The 24,282-nt window shown below is 40.5% G+C and overlaps 1 protein-coding gene across 4 annotated transcripts; it reads left to right on the top strand.

The window, feature by feature from the left end:
- Nucleotides 1-640: 640 nt before the first annotated feature.
- LOC121886788 (phosphoinositide 3-kinase regulatory subunit 6) lies at nt 641-24,258 on the top strand. Of its 4 annotated transcripts, XM_042397123.1 has the most exons (22): nt 7,992-8,073; nt 9,021-9,095; nt 10,103-10,187; nt 10,339-10,443; nt 10,979-11,070; nt 11,210-11,278; nt 11,813-11,945; nt 12,767-12,836; nt 12,999-13,197; nt 13,814-13,961; nt 14,910-14,996; nt 15,897-16,137; nt 16,399-16,686; nt 17,357-17,456; nt 17,972-18,094; nt 20,025-20,132; nt 20,286-20,388; nt 20,544-20,608; nt 20,716-20,806; nt 20,920-20,981; nt 21,131-21,237; nt 22,195-24,257. In XM_042397123.1, the coding sequence occupies exons 3-22, from the start codon at nt 10,130-10,132 to the stop codon at nt 22,349-22,351; spliced, it is 2,406 nt and encodes an 801-aa protein (XP_042253057.1). In that variant the 5' UTR covers nt 7,992-8,073; nt 9,021-9,095; nt 10,103-10,129; the 3' UTR covers nt 22,352-24,257. The 4 variants fall into 4 exon arrangements, with proteins under 4 accessions (XP_042253065.1, XP_042253037.1, XP_042253047.1 ...); XM_042397131.1 differs by lacking the exons at nt 7,992-8,073; nt 9,021-9,095 and adding an exon at nt 641-733 and having other exon boundaries at nt 20,031-20,132; nt 22,195-24,258; XM_042397103.1 differs by lacking the exons at nt 7,992-8,073; nt 9,021-9,095 and adding an exon at nt 641-733.
- Nucleotides 24,259-24,282: the final 24 nt, after the last annotated feature.

Genomic DNA, 24,282 nt, shown 5'->3' with positions numbered 1-24,282 from the left:
TAAAACATCAACATTAAAATTACACATCATTGCATCAGTCCAACCCAGTAATACAATAGATAAGGCTATATTACTCTCACAGGGTCCAGGGTTTTTTCTGCCAGAGGAGTACTTTTACAAACTATGAGATTCACTGATATTTATATTGATACTGATATACGCTGACACCGTTTTTGAGCAGGTGGATGAGTCAGGAAACAACATTTAATAAATAAAAGGTGTGCCATCTGCATTAGTAGGCTGATGATGCAGCTGATGAATACTTGTAAGACAGAAGAGCAACAGTACTTTTACTTTTGATAGATTTCATTGATACAGTAATACTTTAATACTTTCACTTTGGCAAGGTTTTACATTGGGGAATTGCTTCCTTAAATTAAAGGGATCTGAATACTCCCACCAGAGCACAGGAATCAACAAGCAATACTTTCCTCATATTAGTAATATATGAGGAAAGTATTGAAGGATAACTGCAATGCTACTTTACTAGGCAATCTATCTATCTATCTATCTATCTATCTATCTATCTATCTATTTCATTCTTTATAAACTTTGTACCTGATTGGTTATCATCGTAGTGACGCGTTTAATGAAACGCTATTGGTCGGCTGCATAAGTGGGCGTGGTCGAAAGAGCAGCTTCACTGTCGGACCGTTGACGGGAGCCGAGTAAAGTGTCACCGACAGGGATGCGACAGTTGGCGGATGGAGTAGTCTGTACAACTTAATTGCAGGCAAGTTTTCCCAATTATAAAGAAATATTTTTATTTTTTTTTACATCTGTACTTTATAGTACACTGTCTGCTTACTCGCAGAAAAGTTAACGTCGAATACTGTTAACTGTAGCAAGCTAATACTGCAGGTGATGAAATTCATGTTCGCTTAATGGTTCCGCGTGCATGTAGATGTAATTAGTTAGCGTTACATTTATTTTCGTTTTACATAAAACTGTGCGTGGATATTTGAGCTTAAGTCTTATATTGTTTATATCTATCTTGTCTGCTGTTTGTCTCTTCCCTACCTGTTTATATTTGAGGGATGTTTTTTTGCTGTTGTTTATGGCTGTCTTAATGATGTTTACGTTCTGCATAATTGATGAGCCATATTATCTGATCAGTCAGTAGCTAACTGTACCAAGTAGATAAGATATATGGCAGCGGTTTGTTATCAGTCAGCATCTGACTGATATTGCTCACCGGTCATTCCTTTGCTAATGTGCTGTACTTGTCAGTTGGCTCCTCTGAAGAAGCCTCTCTTTTTTTGTGAATGAGCTCCTTTATATGGAAGTGAAGCTATAAACAAACGTCCACACATCATGCCCTATGACACGGGAAGACACGAGGGACGGCGGTTTATTTTTTACCCCTCCTGAGATAATAACAAGGGTTTGATAACAGTGCCTGATCCTATTGAAGCCCAAGCTCTCTGTTGTGTCTGTTGGGGTCTAAAAGCACAGCTGTATTTCCTCCGGCTTCCTTGTTTTAGATCAGAGCTTCCTGGTACCACTTTGTGGTTAAGTGGATGCAAGGTGGCTCCAGTCTGTGTGTCTGTGTGTATTTTTGTGTTATTATATTAGTTATACTTATATATAACTTTATATGTTAATATATTATATCAGCCCCCTTGTAAATTATGTTTTCATTCATAAAGTAAGCCAGTGATCATTTACAGGCCATTTCCTTAGCAATAAGGCTCACATTAAATCTTTATAGGCCCTGTAAATTTCATATGTTGACTAAACAAAGAGGTCCACACCCTCCACTTCTTTTACACAACGCCCAGTTAAAAACCATCAGACCAATCTTGATCAAATTCAGGCCGGTGATGTCAACCATCGGGTGAGGTCATGCAGTCAGAGACGAGAAAACAGTGACCTAGTGACAGAAAATATGTAGGTTATTAGATAAATGCTGGTAATCTAGTTTCTTAATTCACATGAGGAGGAAAAAGTCCATGTGGAGATGAGTGTGATCTCCATTGTGATTTTAAACTCACCTTTACACAATGTCATCACCATATCCAACTATCTTATGATTGCAGAGTAAAACCACACAGCCACAATTCCTGTGATGATACAAACACCTACGATAAGATAATGCAGCCAAAAAAACATGTTTTGGATATCTGTTGTGGTGAGGCAATGACTGGAATAAGTACATCATAGGACACAGTCACACCAGTCACACCTGTCATGAAACATCAGCTTAACCGCACAACCTCTGCATTAACGTAATGGTGAAAAACAACACACATGTATCAAGATTTTTTTCATCAATAAACAACGGCCTATCTGGAGCCAAATGATCTGAATGTGGGGCACTACAGTGTTTCAAATCTGTGTTGGTTAGTCCGGTTGAATCGAACTCTGGTCTGCAATTGTTCTCAGGAGAGAAATGTTCACATGAAAAAGTGAACCACCAAGGCGTGAAAATAGCCAACATTCATGGAAACCAAGTTATTAGCTACTGTAGAATATTAATAGTTAGCGAGAAGTTGGTATCCTCTCATCTGCATTAGTTTCCTTTAGATTAGGATCTAACAGTCATCTGATGTATGTATCTTAAGCAACTTCTGCAATACTAGTCCTGGTGGTTGTCAATTCATAGTATCATGACATCAGAATGATGGTGTACCGGTTTTTTAGAAGTCATTCACTTCTAAGTACCAGGTCAGTTGGTGTTGCAACTTCCACTATTTTCATTATTGATTAATGTGACTGTTTTCTCGATTAATTGATTAGTCATTAGACATAAAATGTCAGAAAATGGTGAAAAATGTCGGTCACTGTTTCGCAAAGCCCGAGGTTACGTGCTCAAATGTCTTCTTTTGTCCTGGCCAACAGTCCACAAGCCAATGACGTTCAGTTTACAATCAAAGGGGTCTTCAGAGAGCAGGAAACATTCACATTTGAGAAGTTGGAATCAGAGATTTTTTTTTTTTAATTAAAAAATAGTTGGCAATTAATTTTCTGTCGATCAACTTAACACTTAATCTACTAATCATTGCAGCTTTAAGTCAGTGTTTAAATGCCAACGAAGACAAAAGTTTCCCAAAAATACATACCAACTGAATCCTAATCCTTAATCACACTGAAGTGAATGTTGTTGTTGTATTTTTAAAGCTTTTCATTTGTCATTTGTTCCTTTATTTGACAGCTGAAAGTGCTGACAGACAGTAACAGGAAACATGGGTGGAGAGAATAGTGATGACATGCAACAAAGGTCCCGGACTGGAATCAAACCATGGACGGTTATGGTTATGTGGTATCACCAGTGGGTTAAAGGGGTGGTGCTGAAATGAATGTTTTTAAGTTATCAGTTTCCTTTATGTAGGTCTGCGGTCAGATCTGTGATATTTTTAATCAGTGTGGAGGACGAGGCCAGAGTTCATCATCCTTTCATGTTCTGTTAAAATTAGACCCATATTCCGACAGCTGGATGGATGGGGTGTGATTTATTGTGCCACTGCGCACCATAAAGGTCAACATCATGTGTCATCGCTGTGACCTTTCTGTACAAAGACCTCTCAGTCCTCTCATTCACTTAAAAGCAACATTTGGACCCATTTCGTAGTGGTGTTGTTAATCAGTTGATCAAAAAGTGAGCCCACATGAGGCCAGTGATGTCAGAGGGTCAGACACACAGAGCATTACACTTGCGGGCTATAAGGAAGTATTTGGCCTTTGGAAGGAATGCTGATGTTCCAGAGGCGGTTTGGAAGAGATGAGCGGAAGCACTTATGGTGGTTTCTGTTTGAAAACTGGTTTCCCTTACCAACCTAAACAGGAACTCCGACAAGACTCTGCAATTAATTTATTTTTAATTGTGAAATCAGTAAACAAACTGAGCTGACTTACGACATGCTGCAAATACGACTGACAGTAGTTTCTCCTGCTACAGAGGAAAACAACTCAATAAATCCATTTGTCCTCCTTTTTCCCCTCTAGGGCTTGAGAAGGACAGTAGTCTAGTGCAGTTAGATCAAATAGATGCCTCCATGTCTTAAGGCTGTGTTGACACAAGATGTGTATGCCTCAGTTGACAATTTCAATTAAGTCAGATGACCTGATAAATTCAAGCTATCTCTTAGTCACTTGACATAATGCCTTATAAACAAAGTGCTCGGCAAAACCCTTCATGTTTACAGTCATGCACTCATGTGTCACTTGATATTTCTGACAACAGCACAGTCGGTTGAGGAACTTGCAACTGGCAAGTATTCCCAGACAAGCTGACCCGAGGTTTTCCAGTAAATGACAGCCTTTCCCAAAGTTATTGCAAAACACTCTTTATCCCACACGCTGCCAAGATGCAGACAGCCGCAGACTCTCTTCACATTGAGACACCACCCTTGTGTTTGCACTGTGAGGAATGAGAAAACAAATGGCGACACTTCTTGGCACGGTTGTGTACCTGTGGGCTCCTTGGAAAGCAGTCTCCATCGTGGCTGAGGCTGTTTCACGCCAAGTGTGTGTCTATTTGCGTTGCTGATCATGTCGATGTGACGCATTTGGTACATCCTGTGCTTGTAGCAGATAGATCACTTACACTCAGTGACCTTCTGTGAAATTTTACCACTATGTTATTGCGTTTCCTCATTATGCCCACAGTTGCTAAATAAGGTCTGCCGGGTGGTGAGACGGACAATCCACAGGAATCCTCACATTTGTCTGCACACTTTTGACTTTTTTCCTCAGCATGTTTGTTTTTCCACACACGTCAGTTGCAGAATATTCAGAATATGTGGTTACAGAATGTCTCATACTTTGTCCATTACTGAAGCAGGGTTATTAACTATTTATATAAAGACTCACTGTATGTGGCTTAAATATTGCACTTGAACAGGTACACTTAACAGCAATGTTTTGAAAAGTCCAAGAGGAAGTCTGTAAATAGTTTTAAGGCAAAAAAAAAAAAAAAAAATGGAAATTCATCATCACTTCTTTCCCAAGTGGCCCAAAAAAACAAGGTCTTTTAAGCCAAAGTCAGTCAGAACTGCAGTCGATGACTAAATAACATCTGTATAACAAAAATATCTTGTGTCTCATTAAGAGTTTGAGTGAAAAGCATAAATCATTCACACTCAATGTTCCCCACAGCTCTCTGGTTATCCACAGGCCTTCTGCCTGAGGCCACAGCTGTATCTATGGTAACAATACTCTCTTTGTTCAGAGCTGTTTTTATCCTCAATAAGAAGGGATTTAGAAGTATTTCATGCATAAAGAATGAATCTAATCACTATTCCAAAACACTGACGGAAAATCTCTGCAATAAAGGCCCACACGCACAAGTGCTGCGCTCAAGGAAAGCAGAAAACTGTTGGAAATCGACAAAGTGTTTTGGTGCAAACGTTCTACATTGGAATGAAAACTACTGTTGAGAGTTTCAGATTGTAGAAACTCACTGCTCATGTCTTTGATGGACTGTACCATGTGTGTCTGCAGTATGACATTTACCATTATAGACTGTGTGTATGTGTGTGTGCATATGTGTGCCTATCAGCTTGCATCTGCATTTTTGTTTCAACATAGTATTTGTGCAAAACTTCCTGACAATCGCAGGCTGCCTATTCCTTCCTAAATGCCACATCCTTAACTGACCCCTGATGGACCAATCGACCCAGTTCACACCATCACAGACCCCACAAGAGGTCCCACACGACACACACACACCTCGGGAAACCCCCTTTGTATTGCTACCTCTTCCTATCCCTCTTCCTCTCGCCTGATGGATTTAGCACACTGCCCCCAGCAGCAGCATAAATCTTCACCTTGTGATTGGATGCCGTATTTATACTAACTCCCCCAGTCAGCAACTCTCATTGAGGTTTTTTTTTTGTGACATACTCACCTTTTTTGTTGCATATTTTGGTCATTAGTGTGACGTTTGCAGGGCCTGGGGAGGAAATAATCCCTGGTCAGTCAGACCAGGCAGGTTTACACACACACACACACACACACACGCATGCATGCGTAAAAGCGCGCACAAACACACACTCATCCACCAGTCCAAGAGGACTTCCTCACATTGTCCGGCATGTTGATGCAGGAAATCACTTTGATTGATATCCCCCGTTGCTCACACTAAATTAAAAGTTGTCTGTTTTAGGGGTTTCTGTGCAACTTTTGCATGTGTCACACATGCATGCCACAACATTGAGTTGCTGTTTTGGTTATATTGTTTCAGATAATAATCAAAAATGAAAAATGCACTGTTGGCTGTACAGCAAGATGACATGCTGTACAGATGACAACTGATCTGTATCAAGCGTATTTGATATAGAGAGAGAAGAAAAACTTAAAGGTATGATGCTACTTTTACCATCAGATCATTAAACGCATCATGCACACAGGTCCCTTCCAGACATGAATTTCCCCTCCAGGAAATTCAAATGCCGCCACTCTCTACCTGTACTTGTATTGTCAGCTATATGTAGCCTATGGGGGATAAACGCTGCTGGTGCTTTCCGCACTCTATGTCCAGCTCTCTATGTGAAAGACGATATGGCCTATCTGTCTTGATTTAGCCCATGCTATCCTAGGTTGGGGGATTTCCAATCAAGCAAAAGCACACATAAAAAGCCCACCCCTGCTGCAGCACCCTGAGCACCACCTCTGTTTTGCTCTATGAACGCACTTCCACACATCGCTGTCAGGTCCTTCCTGTTTTCTGAGATATCTGCAGTATGCCTGAACGGAAATGAGCGCTCCTGTTTTCTATTTGGCCGCATTGTTTGAGATTTGTTTGGCTGACCGCTGCCATGCGCGGTGGCGGCTGCCCACATGGGGAAGGTGTAGATGGATGTGTACGGCAGCTGAAACTAAGATCAGGAACTGATTCACATCAACCGTAAATAGTCAACAGTTGCAGCGGAAGTTTGTTTCATTGGCATGTGGCCTTGGTACCTGTAATAGCTTTTCTGCTTGTGCTCTGTTTGTTAGCAGTGATCTGGGTTATTTGGATGATGTTATTGGCACCTGTGACAGGAAGGAACGTCTCACAGTAACTAAAAACATCTCAGGGATTTTGCAGTCTATACCTGACCGTTCCTGTGCATGTGTTGTTTATAAAAATGACGGGAGGACATTGCTGGAAAATCTGAGTTAGTATTAAAAGATCCCCTTCATGTGCTTTCAATGCACAGTATGTGATGGGAGTGTGTTCACATAGTCATTTTGTGCAAAAATGCATTTATAAGTTTATCTGAAGATTAGCCTACATGAGGGTCTTACAGTCTTTTTAGCATCAAATTCCCTCTTTGTGTTTCCTCGGTCAGTGTTTCCCTGTTGAAAGACGAAATTAGGAATTTTTTAGGGAACAAAAATAGGGAATCGGCTCTAAAAAGAGCGTATTATTGAAAGGTATCAACATGATTTGACTCATTTGGACATCTGAAGCTTCATATTAACTTTAAATAAACTTGAGGATTTTGGCCCCCATCACTTACAATGTCAGTGCATAATGAAGGGATCTTCTAACAGCCAGTATGAACAGGAGGAATGATTATTGCAAGAAAAACCCATTGCACTGTTCATTTGGGCTCCTGACTGTCATTTTAAGAGAGACTTGAAAACTTGCGAATCCATCCTCGAATATAAAACTGTGTCTTTTTGCATAAAGACAAATTTAAATATTAACATCTCCAATTCCAGTGAAGACACCGTCAGTAAAGACAGGGTTACATGCTGGAAAGTTGCTATGAAATCATGCATAAGACATCAAATTCTCTATTCAATGTGCAACCACAAAAAAAGTCTTTTATTTAAATAATTTGTTTAATATAAGCATAATATACAATCAAAAAGCTATGATGATGCTGTCTTTGTTTTGACGGGTTCAGCGAACTTTCTGCAGACTATGGGTTTTCCAACCTAGTTATTTGGAAAGGCAGTGAATGATATGGTGCATCTATTTTTAAGCCTTTTTTTGACTCTCTGTCTCTCTCTCACACTGTCTCTCTCTCTCTCGCTCTGTCTTTCTAAATATAGTGTCGCCCGCCCACTCATTCTGACAGAGAGGAAGTGCTGCGTGTGTGTCAGAACCTACGCTGCACTAATAGTTTCTATTAGCAAAAGGTAAAAACAGAATTTGTGTCTCTGTGTGGCGGCGGTGAGACATGCAGGCAATGCACATGAACGTTTTGGCTTTCGTGTGCATGTGTGTGTGTGTGCGCAGAGTCCAGTATGTTTTCATTTCTGTCCGTGTATGTGTGAAAGAGAAAGACAGTGACAGGAAAAATAAATTGACTCAAAATCTTTTGAGTCATGTATATTACGTAATGGGCACCAGTTAGTTGACAAAAGGTGTAAACAGGGAGAGATAATGAGAGACGGAGAGACAGGGACTGAATACACAAGAGGCAGCCGGAAACTTGTGGTCAAACAGGCAGCGTTCAGCTGCTGAGGCAGCGCTGTTAACTCACTGTTTTTGAACGTGCTGCTTTTCTTAGAGGGATCAAGGCTAAATCCATCGCACTAAATCCTTTCATTGTACACATACGGCCTGTGGAATGACCCCTGATGTGTGTGTGTGTGTGTCTGTGTGTGTGTGTGTGTGTCAGAGAGTGAGGAATAGGGAGAGCGAGAACACGAAAGAGAGCCGAATGCCACGAGCAAAAGTTTAGAAAAGCAAAGAAATCAGTCGTGAGTCAGAAAACGGAAACAAATCCACCATTCAGCTTTGAGCCAACTAAACACTCAAACAGGTTATGACTCTCACTCCGACACCTGCACACACGAACACTCTCTCCCCCCTTTTTTCTTCTCCCCGCCTCCCCCCTTCCACGCCGCTGGCACCGACACACACACACACACACACACACACACACACACACACACACACACACACAGCGCTCTCATCCCCTGTCACTACCTCACTCATGCCCTCACACACAAGAGGAAATGCACCCACCAATGAATTGTCGCCCTCGCTCGCCTGTGACACACTCTCTCTCTCTCTCTCTCTCTCTCTCTCTCTCTCTCTCTCTCTCTCTCTCTCTCCCCCTCTGTTACACACTGGTTAGTTTTGCTACTGAGAGTGCGGTGTGTGGATGTCAGATACATGCAGGACTGTTCGGTCCGCGTCTGTACAGAGCAGGGTAAGTTTATGTAATGTTTTCTCTACTTTTCGCCTCGTGTGGTGTTTACAGCTGTATGTTCAGACACGCTGATTTATTTTAACTAGTGGATAAGAAGTTAATTAATCAGTTCCATGAAGCAAATAGGTTTCAAGCTGTTTCGGATATGATTTGTTTCTGTAACTCTGGGCTCTTATGATGATGATGATCAGCTTCATGAGCTCTCTGATTCATGTTCAGTATGTTTAGAGTAGAGCGGAGTGGAGCTTTTTAAGAATTCATCCAAGAAGGGCCGAAGCAACAAAATAATCTGATCTACTTCTCTCTGTGTATATAAGAAGTGAGGTATTTATAAATTGTGACAGGAAACTGCATTTCCCTCGGCAGTTAGCGATTAATGTTTGTTGTGGTTTTGACGGTCTTACATTTAATTTGTCGGCTCTATCTATCCGATGGTAAAGGATCTGAAAGAGCGCATGCCATGAGGGCAATTTTCGCTCAGGTTGCTTTGGCCAATTTCCACTATAAATTTATATTGTGGAGGTGTAAGAGGTGACTCACAAGCCTGTGTGGGACCTGCGATAATGGAAGTGAGGGTTGAAAAGAGTCAAAGTCATTTATAGGAATGGTCTTTACCACTGTTGGGCACCTTTTGTCACCTGCTAAGCATGAGTACATGCTGGTAGGTGTGTATAAGTGTTTGTGGAGGTGGGGGTGTGTGGAAGGGACTTTAGACACTGAGCTTTCGGTTTTGTCCCTCAGCAGTAACTACACAGGTTTAAACTAGAGGTGCCATATTTCACACATCAATATCAAAAGAGAAACATTGAGAGGAGAGACATATTTATGATATTCTAGTCAGCCTTCCTGTGAACACAGAAATAGATTTTTATAATAGTTCCATCGAACATATATGTTTAATTTCACACCACTTAACCACATTCACTGTCAGAAGCCAAAAGTCAGAGACTGCCCATCTGACAGAACATGAGTGACACTTCCTGTCTATGTCTTCTTCTTGATTACAGTTAATAGACCCACAATGCGTGTAAGACATGACCAACAAGGCCCCCTGGGATAACGCAAGCAGTCTGTGCAGCATGGAGCCAACAGGTAACACACACTGTGCTCAGTGACGCAAATGTATACGGTTACATTCCTAGTAGAAAAAGAATGCATCAAGAAGATTTCATGCTGTGTTAAACTCAAAGCAAAACCTTCTCATATTGTACTTTAACGCCTAAACTCTCGACTTTATTTTCAGCCGGCTGCTCCCCCACAGTTCCAGAGCCAGAACTGTACCGCAGCATCCAGGCTGTGCTGCCCAAAGAAACGGACCACAAAGTGGCTCCAGACTGTCTCAACAAAGGTAAAAATATGATCTACTACACCAGAACATGTCACCACCAGATATGAAGAACTTCCTCTCAGTACTAAGGCAGTTCTATCTGTCTTTGCTATTGTCTCACACATAAGTCACAAACAACTCTTTATATCACTTAACTTGTGGTTAAGAGTTTTCAGAAAGTGACCATGTAGATTATGTATTCACATTACAGTGGTTTAATAGTCATGGTGGTTTTTCAGAGGAAACTCAGTTGTTCTCCTGTTTTTTGTATTTTTCTGACAGTAATCCAAAACTCAATCTGAATCCTTCTCGTAAACTTTTCCACCCTAGACAGATATTTAACGAAGCCAGATTTCTAGCGTCACTGTCATAGTGGAATATTTAGCCATGTCAGCAGTATGAGGGCTGTTCGGTTGTTAGTCATCAGATATATATTGAATTAGCAGTGTCATGGAGAAAAGAGTGACACATTTAGCAAGTTTGTGTTCAGTGCTGTGGAAATTGTGCATCTGTTAATGGCTCATGTGTGTGTGAATGCGTCTGTGTCTGTGTGCAGGCATGCTGAGATGGACGCTTCATAAAAAGGTTCAAAACAATCCTGCCAACAGCTTATCTCTGGTGTGGGTGCTGATAAAGGAGCTGGAGAAGGTACGTGACCTCTGCTATAGTCCTGTTGACATTATGACGTTATGTTTCATTTTATGTTGATTATGGATTAATGGATTAATGGATTGATTGACTCTAGCAGTGTACAGTCCTCAGTCTATAGTGTGTGTTTTCTCCGCAGGCTGAGAGATGGGACTCTCGCAAATACATCATCCCTCTGCTCCACACACTCATGTACGCCATCATTCAGGTACGGTGTTCTCGCCACATTGTTGTGAAAAAGCTGCCTCACATTAGTTCATTCTTACTTCTATACACTGATTTACACTACAGAGCCATACTGGGTAGGTCATCTATCTGTCCTGTTACTCTCTTACAAGCAATCTATATCATTGAATATGTAAAGTTATCCTGATTGGTTGGAAGATAAATCTATAGTATATATCCACCAGACTGACACGTTGCTTTATTGATCAAAAATATTCTTGAGTCAGTATGTCAGAAAATGATGTATGCATTGCTTAAAAGGCATGAAATGTTGGACTTTCCATCAGTGCTACTTGAAACAGTATCAAACAGGAGAACGTGTTTGTTTTCACTCCAGGAACAAATATGAACAAGGAAGTGGTTCCTTGAAATTACGATGTTTAATCACATGTAGTTTTTCCTCATATTTTAGCAACAATAATTACCGTTCGCTAACCGTAAAAGGAAATCGGTAAATTGTTTTCCTTACCAGCATTAGTTGTAACCTCTACTTGTGTGTGTTTTTTTCAAATTCCAGACAGCCTACATTCCTGATGAACTGTACAAGCGGGTTTATGACTTTTGCAAGAGACTCCTGACTTTCCCTCATCCGTACTGCACTGTAGGCCTCAGCTACACCAGACAGATCAAAACTGAACGCTTCATTCCAGGTATTATTCAACTCTTGCTGTAGTTTGAAATTTAAAACTAGAGGTGATCGGTTCATTTCTATCCGGGTTCACTGACTTCAGAACTCACAGATTAAGAAGCTCCAGCTGCTAAATCAGCATCGTACAGCACACTCAGCATTTATAGCCTGTAATTGTTTAGAGATGAATTATATAGTATTCTATAAAACTTGCAGGCATGTTTTATGACCTGACAAGCCTCGGTATCAGGCCGTCTTTACTCCTGTCCTCTCCCCAAGCCTAGCGTTAGTTCAACCACCAGCTGATATGTGTCTCTATGACAATGATGTGTTGTTATGATGATGTGCTTGTATACCGTCATTTCCCATGAAGACAGGTGAACCAAAACATGAATTATCTATTACACATACTGTTGACAGTGCAATTATGTCCTTTGTGTTCTAACTCAGTTCAAAGAACGGCAAAAAGGGAGAGCGAATATGCTTCCTGATTGTAAAGATTTATTTTTACCAAACAAAAAGATTAAAGATAAAAGCTAAATTAAACCAAACAACAATGAAAGAAGAAAAAAAATGCAGCCAGAGAGATGTGACTGGAAGCAGCTGATACTGCAGAGCTCAGCAGCCAGTCAGACTAGGTGGGCGCATTTCTTCTTTGACTCAGCCCTCCACAGTCCTGCAGCAAGGAACATCATACAATGGAAAAACATATTATGGTTTTTATGATGTTTCTTTGTCCCCCCACGTCAGTGTATTAAATACATTTTGCATTCATCAAGCATGCGTCAGTTAATGGAGATTCTGCCACCGCATACTGTCATTCAACGCCACTCTGATCCACAGGTCTGATGTACCAGAGGATGGTCATAGCTGAGCAGAAACTAAGAAATGAGCACTATCCCTTTCAGGAGAGGTAGGTCATAACTAAATAATGCATCACATGTCTGTTTGTACGGACACAGACACACAGACGCCTCAGAAAATTGAAGATTTACTAAGGCGGCTGATTTTATTTTCTTTTAGTCAACCTGCCTTCCCTGGTCATTACTCAAACCTCTCATGTAAATTCCTGCAGGGTATTTGTCCTGGCTGACCCAGAGGTCTTTACTGATCCCTTGGCACAAGTCCTGTTGGGTGATATTGAGGCGTCTGCTTCAGCTTCAGGTGGATTTCTAAGTCCTTTAGATCACATGCGGACTGTGGTCCAACACTCCATACAGGCTGGTTTAGGAGCAGAGCAGTGCCACGGGATGAAGCTGGCTCAGGCCCTGAAGGTCAGTGGAATCGTGCAATACTGTTTGCTTTTTGCTCACGCTTTGCCTTCTCCTTTCAGTTCTCTTTTTTCCTTTCTTGTCCGTTGTATTGTATCCTCTATCGTTGTCGTTTTCACTGCTATTATGCTTTGTGTGTTTGTTGATTGCAGCTTTTCCCCGCCTATCTACTTCTCCTACAAACTTTGGACTCACAATGCTTTGCAAAGTAAATGTAACAGCTTTTCCGCATACTTACTATTTTCTCTTTCAATTATTAACCCATTAATTGATTGTCTTTATGAATGTGAGAATGTGCTCTATCAGACTAAATCTGTTTAATATCTAATCTGTTTAACAATCATTTGATTGTTTTTGGTTATAGCAGTATATTATAGCAGCACCTGGATTAGAAATAAAGAGTACCTTCCCCAAATGAATGTGTCTGTTGTCTGTGCTGCATGGTGGAAGTGTCTCCTGGCACCGGTCCTAAAGTAACACCTCAGCAGGACACACATGAGGGCAGACATACACACACACACCGGGGACCCTTCACCCCTCTGCTATTAATAGTCTGTGTGTGTTTATCTTCCCGTGTGCATGTGTGTTCACCCACATGTGTTTGTGTGTTTTGTGACAGGACATGGGTCATGATGTTGAGCCGTACTTTCAGGAAGTGCTGGCGACTCTAGAGCAGAGCGTGGAGGATGGCGGCAGGGGGGACGGTGGAACGTTGCGGAGCCGTCTTCAGCAGCTGTACAGTGAGATTGTCACTGACACAGATTCAGGTGGGGGGCTCTCTGAAAAGGAAATGCAACAAAGCTGAGTTTGCAAAGCAGAGAATATGTGAGCCGCTCTCAGAGCAGCTGTGTGTTATAGGCATAAGTCAACTTATTGGTTTAGCTAAACATCAGTGAAGGGGGGAGAACCACATGAACCACAGTAATATCTGGTTACGTAACAGACAGGAGTCAAATGGAAAAAGAGAAATGACGAGACGAGGATGTTACTGTGTCATCTGTTATTGTTAATGTTGATATGAACTCGTAAAATGCATTCTGACCATGCAAAATGATCCGCATTAAGTGGACCAAACATGAGGGTGATGTGCTGTTTAGTTGCATGAAATTAAAACCACTTAAGTCATAAAATGAATGCAGTGTAAAGATGAATCTAAGGTGACATGGAAATAGTCCTTTGGCTCAAGCTTATGATGTTTAACTTGCCTCTCTACTGAAAAATGTTGCAACTCAAAGCTATTCTGCTATAGAGCATATTGAAAAATGCATTTGTATCACTATTTCTACTTTTGCTGAAACACATAATCAGTAATCTGTGCTGCTAAGCAAGTGCAGTGGTGTTTGGTGAACTGTTGGAGGACACATGGCAGGTGATGGACATGTTTTCTGTGCTTCACACGCCAGCTGTTCAGCTGAGATCAAATATGTGACCTTGCTTCTATCTATTGGTTTCCTCTGTGGCAGTCAATTGTCTGTTTTTTTTTAATTTTCCGGATATCTATTTCCGTGACATACACTCTTTTCCCCGCTATTATCATGTCTGATGAACCTGCTCCCCCCCTCATCCCAGCTGGGAGACTGAGGAGGGATGGACAGAGAGGAAGTGGGGGGTGGGGGGGGGGGGGGGGGGGGGTTGTTTTGTTTTGAGTGTCATTGTGACAGTTTTGGTCTTTTCCTCTTTCTCTCTTCCTCTGTATGTATGTGTGTTTATTGCAGAGCCATTGTCAAAAGGACCCCTGTATGACTGCCCTCTCCCCAACCCAGAGATGAGCTTCCACTTGTGGACAGAGGATCTGGATATCTGTGAGTGGCTCTGCACATTGTGGGGGGTCTAGAGGAAGTTGTTACTACCTGTCAGCTGAGCTGAATAAGACTAAAACTGTAGAAAACTGAACTGAAGAAACCTGAAATAAAGGGAAAATGTACCCAAAATACAGATGAAAACTTTTACTTGGGATAATTTCTCTAACTTCACCGACTCATTTTGTTCTTTGCAGCAAATATAATATATTTTGTAGTGTTTAAGAGCATCACATGTAGATGCCAAGTTTTATTATCACTTCACAAAGAGTTAAATGCTTGATAAATTAAAGTTTATTCACTGACAGTAGCCTTATTAGACAATTAGCATAAATTATTCAGTGTAACTTGGATGTTGGAAATGATTAAAGTAGAAGTAGATGAAGCAGTTTCATTAAAAATAAAACACTGTACTGCTTAATATGTTGAATAAGATTACTGTATACTAAAAAACATTGCTTAATGTAAATAAAGGACAACGATTATTGCCTATGCACTGTATGTAGCGCTGCATTAACAAGCATTAAATGCTGAGGGATCACAAGGCAGGAGGTGACCAAATGTGTGAATTGATTCCTCAGATGGAAGCAGTAGTGTTTTAATGTTACACACAGAGCTTCCTCCCCTGTTGATGAACTGGAGTTCTTTCCCAGAGGAAGACCAGGTGTGTGTACCCTGCAGCTCCATAGCAAAGCAGTTACACATGGCAGAAAACTCATGTCTGTGGTCTGTCTATGATTAAACTTAGCACTTAGTGAAGCTAAGTCCACATGAGGTATGACAGCCATCAGTGAAAAGCAGCTGAGACAGTTATTGAAAGGACAAAGTGTTGTGTGTGTTGTATCTCTATGCTTTGTCTTACTCCATGTGAGACTCCTGATCCACATGTTAATGTGCTGACAGGGCGAGAGCTGGCCAAGTGGTTTCGATCCAGCTCCATGTCGGATCAGTTCTCCCTCAGCCCGGAGCAGGAGGACTTTGAGCTGGATGAGTCACCTGACCTGATGCCATCTGACAAGACTCGCTTCTCAGTCATGTCCAACGACAGCGGCATTGAAAGAGACCTGCCCCCCACCGCTGATCAATCCCCGGTGTCAACTCTGGATGCTGCCAGCCTGAGTGCATCATGGGAACAGTGCAAAAGGTAAATCTAGTACCTGTTAGTTAATGGTAATTAATGCAGATGCAAAATGCCAGTTATTTTCCAAAGTTTTTGGAATAATTACCTTCCTTTCCATGTAAATCAACTTAAAATTCACTGGAGATTCAGTTGACAATCCTCACAGAGAGCGAGTCATTTGCTGAACTTGAAAATGTAATCAAGCGTTCTTAATGGTCTCTTTTGCATCATTTCTTTTGGTCTGCAAGCCTTATATTACTTTAAAATGATCCTCTTTTCTCCCAGTGAACAAGAGTCGTCAAAGCTGTCACGGCGTGGAGGCATCAAGATGAAACCATCTGTGAAGGACAGTATGGCGCTGATGCAGGACACCCTGGAAGACCATGCAAGCCTCGGAGGAGGAGGAAGTGGAGGGAGGGGAGGAAGAAGAGGGGCGACTCTGCAGAGGCGGGCAGGAAGCAGTGCAATGCAGAGCCCCTTCCCCAAGCAGCAGAGACACTTGACTGCCAGAATAGTCGTCATGGGGGATGACAGGGTGCTGGGCCGCCTGGCCAAAGCCTACTACTTCTTCAGGTGAGCGATACAAACATAAACAACAGGTTTATTTGGAAGCAGCTAGAGGGTTAAACTTTTGTATGCGACTGAGCTGTAAAAACACTGTATTGTCTCCATTAGTTGTTTGCTTCTGCAAGTTTTGACTGATGCTTTTGATTTTTACCTCTGTTACACTGTACTGTTGCTGTTGTTTTGTAGACAATAATATTTTCTGGCAAGTGACGTCTTCATGTTATCATGTATGCTGGTCTTTCTTGTGAACACAGTAGCTCAACAATACAATATAATGAGCATTACAATGAGCTGTTTTGTAACAAATTATTTCATAATTTTCCTTGAGATGACTGTAAACTGTACAGAGATAAGAAAATCTTTGATGCAAGAAAACTATATAGGTGAAAAATGCTTTTTGTCACAGTGGGCTTGTTCACATTGAAAAATGCACTGACACTGCATTTCCTTACATACTGTATAACGTGTAATTTAAGCACCAACGATATTTGATCACTTCAACTGAACTGGAGAGCTATCAGATCACTGTTTTAGATTCTTTTTAAGTCTAGTTTAGGAAGTTGTACTTCCCTTCTTGGAAATGTCATGTTTATATCGAAAACCTTTCTGCTGGGATTGTCATACGTGCGCACAACTGCTCTACTCTTCTCACGAATGGTTTGGTTCACCATTGCAGGAAAAGGGAAGCGCGAAGGCTTTTTCTTACAATGAAAGTCAACCTCCAGTTTTACTACATCCCTGTTTGCAGGGCTCCTACTCCTATCTCTCCTGTCAGGGTAAGGCAACTTCCTCTTGTCAACACACCATCAGCCTGTGAAAGTCAACACACCTCTAAAGATAATAAGACAGATCAACATGTGACATATTCTTAGTGTTGTTTCACTGTATGTTTATTTAAGTGATTCTGTAGTGACGATGCATAGAAATACTCAATATACTCACCTCCACCTTAGAACAATTGCATATTTGTATTAATGATGCAATAGGAGTTATTGAACAAACTATATATATATATGTGTGTGTTTGCTGTTATTTTGACTATCCTCCCTCAAATGCATATGCAAATAGGAAAGCACGCCTAATATAGCCCACATCTCACTTTCATGATGATTTGCTTTGAACAAATACCAAACACAGAGTCCAGGCACAGAATGCATCAGAAAAAGGCTCAATAGTCTTCATTTGATGGTAAAACACAAAACATGCTGTAGGTAAAAAAAAAAACAAAAGTGCTGTTTGTTTGGCAACAGTGATGTATGTTTGGTTAAATTTTCATGTTCCCTTTTCCTAGGAAAGTGTCCATCTATCCAAGGGAAAACCCTGCACTCTTGGTTCCTACTTGAGTATGGTGGATCCGTGGTACAACTGTAACATCAAGAGTTTAGGCTGCATGATCCCCAAACTGGCTAAGATGGTATGACACGATTCAAAAGACATCTAAAAGAAAATGCATTTTCACAGCAGGTCTATGTTAGATAAAGCCTATGAACACTATGATTCTAATTACTTGACGAACACATGTACATACCAGAAACTGAAAATGTCATCACCTTACCGCATCCCATTTAGTCAACATGGCAAGTGTTCTGTGCATGACTTGAAACACAGGAAGTTGCATAACATCTCTCACTGCGAGGAAAATAAGTAAGTTGATTTCACTGAAACCACAGCTACAGTGAGATGAACTCAAAAGACATCTCAACAACTGTGTTGACACCAGAAGCGGGGGTTGTTGGCTGGACTGTTAAACATCAGGGGCTGAGCACAAATTCTTCTCCATCAAAAACGTACTTCTAAATAGACTGTTTCCATGCATTTTTCATTCTTGCATGAGGGCTTGAGTGAGGGCTACACATCGCTTAAAAAATGTGGAAATTGGAGAAGGCACAAGATTATTCCAGCCTCTCGAATGTCTCAAACCAAAAAGAATGTCATACCAGATACATACTACCATAATTACTAGGCCTGCATGATAGAAAATCCTCAAAACCTACAATGAATGAGAGTTGAAAACAGCTACTTACTCTTAGTGACTGAGTAAACTTTCAAAATTTGGTTACACAATTATTACTGATGGACCTACTTGATATGAGACACAATTACTGTATATTACACCTGACATTGATCTACAGTGATGTGTGATTGTGACACATCTGAATCATTTAAATTTCAAATTCAAATTCGCTTTATTGGCATGAATGTCACAACAACAATATTGCCAAAGGAGATAAAACTTGCCTCGGGTGTCACTGTTTGTAGGATTACCAGACCCATAATATATCATTTTTTTGGGAATCTAACACAAGACTAGGCTAGTCTGGTGTTGCTAGCTGAAGGGAGGCACAACTAAGCTATCATTGCTAACGGTTTAGCTGGCGTTAGCTGTATACAACTTGTGCTCTGCTCATATTGTGTTCATGTAAGTTGGAACTCATACAGACATTTACACACCTTGTTTTCCTGGCTCAGCATGAGAGGATGTTTGTCTACCGCTTCAGCTTCAACCCATGAGCTAGCGATTGGCATAGTAATGAATTGACAGTGAACTGTCAGCCAATTTCCATTTCCACGTATTTTCCTGTAAACCCTCTCTGATTGGTCTTGCCTCTGTTCCGTTCATTGGGGCTAAAGAAAAAATCTTCAAAGTTACAACCATGAATGTCCAGGCCAGGTGACACCCATGACCATAAGCCTTAAAAAGGAAATAAAATACAAAGGAACATTTATAAAAGAAATGATGTGGAATTTAATAATTTGTAAAATGATGTAACAGTCCAAGAAAAGATTGACAACACTTTTTAAAACTGTTAGACAATACAATACTGTGTTATGTCGCATTGCTTGAGGTCATTTCTGTTTATGAGATTTCATGGAAAAAACTGAGTTGCTCTTTGTCTAAGTCCTCCTCTTCTTTCATTTCCTCTCTGTTCTCGACTAAATGGAACCTGATTTGTATAGCAAAACTGAAACTTATGTTTTGTATGTTTGTTTTTTCCTCTCAGTGTTTTTTTCTAATTCGTCCATCCTCATCTCTCTTTGAAAAATTGTCTTTTCAAGGCACAAGAATGGAAATAAATACCTTTTTGGATGGTTGAGATTTTCAAATTGAAACACAAAACCTTAAAATATATATAAAATATAAGCACTTTAAACTTACAGCAGGGTAACAAAGAGGTGTTTGGCTGTTTATTAAATGCTGGTAAATTACAAAGCACTGTTTTTAATACCTACAAGCAGTTGACCTTTTAGTGATGCTCATTATATTCGCGTGATACGACCAAAATTACTTTGTGGTTAGATCATGCCAGCAAGCAGGCTAATTTTACATGACTGTTTTTTTCTAGCAACAGATGAACCCAGGGACACCAAAAGACCCCTTCGTGTCTGATGTCATATCCTACTATGTCCGTACTGGCCAGCAGCCTGTTTACTTCACCATCTACTTTGTGAAGGTAGTGTGATATATTTTATGTTTAACTCCTCAATCTGCATCCTCTGCTGAGCTAAACAGCTTTATACCAAATATACAATATATATATATATACCAAAGTTTGTGACAAAAACATTTCACATTCATTGCATTCACATTGCTTGTTTTCCATTAGATCACATTCACCAGCATGACAAAGGATCCTGTGGAAGAAGTGTTCCTCACCCATTTGGAGATGGAGTTTCCTGAGTTCAAACAAATCTCAGCATCAGTGAGAGGTAAATTGATTGGGTATACATGTAGATCATTTGAACTTTTTCAATTGCTTTCTTTTTATATTTGTGTTTTATGTGCACAGCTTTGCATGTGTATGCACATCCCTGCCTGTAACTGTGAACAAACCTGTTTGTTAACATGTCTGTCTCTAAAACAGAAAAACAAAAACAGAAGAGCTCGGGGGAGGCATGCGGAGCTGTTGTTTCCATGAATTACAAAAAGGTAAGTTGCTTTTTTAGATTCTTTATTTCCTTATTAGATTACTGTCATGAGGGTACTGACGCTTGTGTGTTGTGTATGTATGTGTGTGTGTGTGTGTGTGTGTCCAGGTGACATTAAGTGGCCGAGATGTTGACAAAGGAATCTCAGTCAGGATGTCAGGCGCTCAGATCAGTGCTATTCCCTCCAATGAAACAGAAGGTTTAGTATTATCTCAGTATTTCATACTAACAATCAAATGTTCCAAAGTTTTTTAAAATGTATTATTGCGTCTTATTTCACGTTCTCTTTTTCTCTCTGCCTTTGTCTCATAGATCTGAACTGTCTGACACTGACGTTGAATGAATCTCCAACAAAAAGTAAAAATAACACTGTGGTATGTTCACATAATACCTCTCAAATTATTGAACACTCAGATGTCTCCTGTCTACCTTTACAAAGACTGTTCATGTTAAATCAACTCATGGAATGTAAATGCTTTATACAACAATTCATCCTTTTGTCCATTTATTTTAAAATTGTCAGGAATCAAAGATTCGGACCAGCAACATTAAGATTCGCTCCTTGGAGAGTCGATCGTTCACTGTTACACTGGACAGAGACTGTCGCAGGATCTACAGAGATGTGCAGAGGTAAGAGGGACTCTCCTCAGCTGTACTGTAGGTGACTTCATTCATTTTAGAGAAATGATCGTTGATATTCATCATTGCTATCAAAACAGCAGCAGCAGATCAAAGAGTGCTCCAATTGATAAAGGCCTCTTTAGGATACCAGCCATGGTGGGTTTTTAAAGTGGAACCCTACAGTTATTATTTGAAGTTAATAATGGAGGGAAATACATAATGGCACAATCTGTTGGGGTCATTCTCAATTGGATTTTATAACTTTATAACAAGAGAAGAATAGGGAGTTTGCCTTGGTCCAGACCTTTGAATCTGCTCACTCCACCAAGTTCACGGTTGTTGGTCTGTCATCATGACATGAAACAGCAGTTTCTTGGTTGAAAGCGATTAGCCAATCATTGCCTCTGGGGACTAACAATTAGCCAATCAGCGCCAGGGGTGGGACTAACGCCATTGTCAAGCTGTTGTCAAGTATCAAGCTGTGTGGAAACATTCACTTAATGGCCTCTCTTTCGCATTTGAGCTGCTGGATAATATTCTTGAATTTGTTATCAGCCCTGTGATTGACAAATTTATTGTACATAGATGGCATGTCTTCTCAATATCGCCCAACATCATAGTTTGTTTTTATTTCGCTCTGCTCTGCTCTTAAAACCCTGGCAAAACAAGTATGTTGGCATGGCTACGCATCAGTGTCAACTAAAAATGAGCCAGACAGATACGTTGCTCTCTGGTGATTGGTTAGGGAAAATCGAATCCCCCTCAACCAGTTAGAGTGGAGGCAATGTCAGACTGAAGATGTGTGTAACGAGTTAACAGTTCTGTCTGATAGCAAATAAGGAGCAGCTCATAAGACCTTTCACATCTGAAAATTGGTCCTTTAACTCAGTCTTGATGAATCTAGACTTAAATTTCTGTGCAATTTAAACTGATTCCTCTATTATTTCAAACATGTTTGTGTTGCAGCATCGAGATCTTCCCGTGTCTTGACCCTGGATACTGCGTCCAGAAAACCATGAGGTCCAAACTCAACTTGGGTGAGGACAAAGATGCTGGACTAACCAAATACATGAGCAAAGGACTTCCTCTACCAATCAACACATTTGCTGGAATCATCAACTGACCTCTGCTTAATGTGATGGAGTTGCTCTACAGAGAAACTTAAGAATTACAAGAACCATCCACGCTGTGTTTTGATAGTGGGAATGGTTGTTGCTTCTGTGATAACAGAAGTCTAGTTTGACACATGAACAGGCAAAAGGAATCACCTTTTAGTCATACTCTGCTGCTCCTGGAACCAAAAAAGTTTCAGTTCTGTCAGTCCGGACTGACTGGCACATCTGGAAAGACTATAAATCGACTTAAGGCCCAATGCAAAGCATGCAGGACTAATATCGAATTTTGCAGTTGATAGAACAACCAGTCTACTTTTACAGTAACAGGAACAACATTTATTACACATTAAGCTATAATTGAACTCCTAACAGTGTTTCATAATTCATGAGTAATTTACTGTGTATACTTTGTGACATTCATTAAATATATGCAGATTGGAATCATGCCAGAGAACAACACAGCCAACATTGACACTGGAGAGACCAGCATAGAAAAAACAAATAAGCAAAGGTGTATACCTGTATACATAAAGGATTTCAATCCTTTAACTACTGATAATTGGATTGTAAATGTGACAATATTGTTAGAACTCAGCAGTCGATCTGGAAAATCTGCGTCACAAAGTTGCAACTTACTGAAGCAGATTTTGAAGGGTTGATTGTAATAGTAGCTTTATTTCATAGACACACTACCTTTTACTGCCTTCTTGGCACAACCACACATACCTACACACAAGAATATGGACTCACCTGTTCACAGAATCAGTCTGTCAGCTATTGAAACATGCAGATTGTTGAAAGACTGGTACGATGACAGCTGACAGACCACCGTTGTTGCCTTTGTTTTAGCTGAATCATTCAAATAACAAATAACTAAAGAAACTGCAGTGTTTATCATTCTCTTGTTATTCTTGTACCTGGTTACATAACGTAAGCTGTTAATGAAGATGCGAATGATTGACATTAGCCTTGGGTTTAGTGTTCTATAAACGGAAGCGTTCTATAAATTTGCTAGAACTACACTATGTGCAGCGCAGAAGCTAGAGCCACGTGCACTGACAGGAATTACTACAGAACGGACACAACTACTGCGTGTTACTGTGTACTGTCTCACATAGACCCCTGCTTTATGCACACACACAATTATTAGCCTGCTAGACTGCTGGCTTTGTCTTTAAAGCCACTGTCTATGCTTGAAAATACACAAAGGGCTAAACGTGGGGACAAGTGAAAGTGAAACTTGCATACATGCCAGTAAATGTCTCAAATGTAACCTATTAGCCTTGTGGTGTGAAAATCACCCCAACCCCCGTCCTCTTGTTCTGGTGTGCTAGCAGATGCATAAGTGTGCGAAACTGCATCAATTTGCACAGAAACTGCAGTGTTGATCATTTCTTTATGGGAGAAGCGCAGCAGTCCAGCAGCTGTGTGTAAAGCATGTAATACGCCTTATGACTACATGTGTAAATATGACATGTCACAATTATGGAAACATTCCCATAACATACTGTCATCATTAGATATCCTCTATAGATATTCTCTTTATATAGTTATAGTGGGCCGTTCAAGATCTGACGCAGCTGTTGGTGCAGTTGTTATTCATGAAAAAGATCAATGCAGCACGTTTTTTCTTTTTTTTTTTTTAAATCTATCCTTCACAGCCACTGAATTATCATCTCCACAGTTATGATCTCAGACAGTAAAGGGCAACAGCCTCAGGAACTGAAAGTGATGTGTTTATTTGGTGCACAACATAAAATCATGTGAGTGTGTGTGTGCGTCTGTGTGTCTGCTAGCCTGGCAGGGTGAAATCATGAGTTTGAAATTCATGATCTATTTTGCACATCGTTTCCATGTAATTGCATATACAAAGAGGATGTCGTTACACATCCAAATTTAATTGTGTAAATAAATTATTTTTGTTTTGTAAAACAGTGTT

The sequence above is a fragment of the Thunnus maccoyii genome, chromosome 2 (assembly GCF_910596095.1).
Source record: "Thunnus maccoyii chromosome 2, fThuMac1.1, whole genome shotgun sequence".
Classification (NCBI taxonomy): domain Eukaryota; kingdom Metazoa; phylum Chordata; class Actinopteri; order Scombriformes; family Scombridae; genus Thunnus; species Thunnus maccoyii.
This window is presented reverse-complemented; position numbering and strand designations above follow the sequence as displayed.

Bases quoted from the DNA above. Each gene is read 5' to 3' on its own strand.
- LOC121886788 (XM_042397103.1), top strand. From the start codon at position 10,130: ATGACCAACAAGGCCCCCTGGGATAACGCAAGCAGTCTGTGCAGCATG. The intron at 10,444-10,978 runs GTAAAAATATGA...GTCTGTGTGCAG, and splicing joins TCCAGACTGTCTCAACAAAG to GCATGCTGAGATGGACGCTT. The intron at 11,279-11,812 runs GTACGGTGTTCT...TTCAAATTCCAG, and splicing joins TCATGTACGCCATCATTCAG to ACAGCCTACATTCCTGATGA.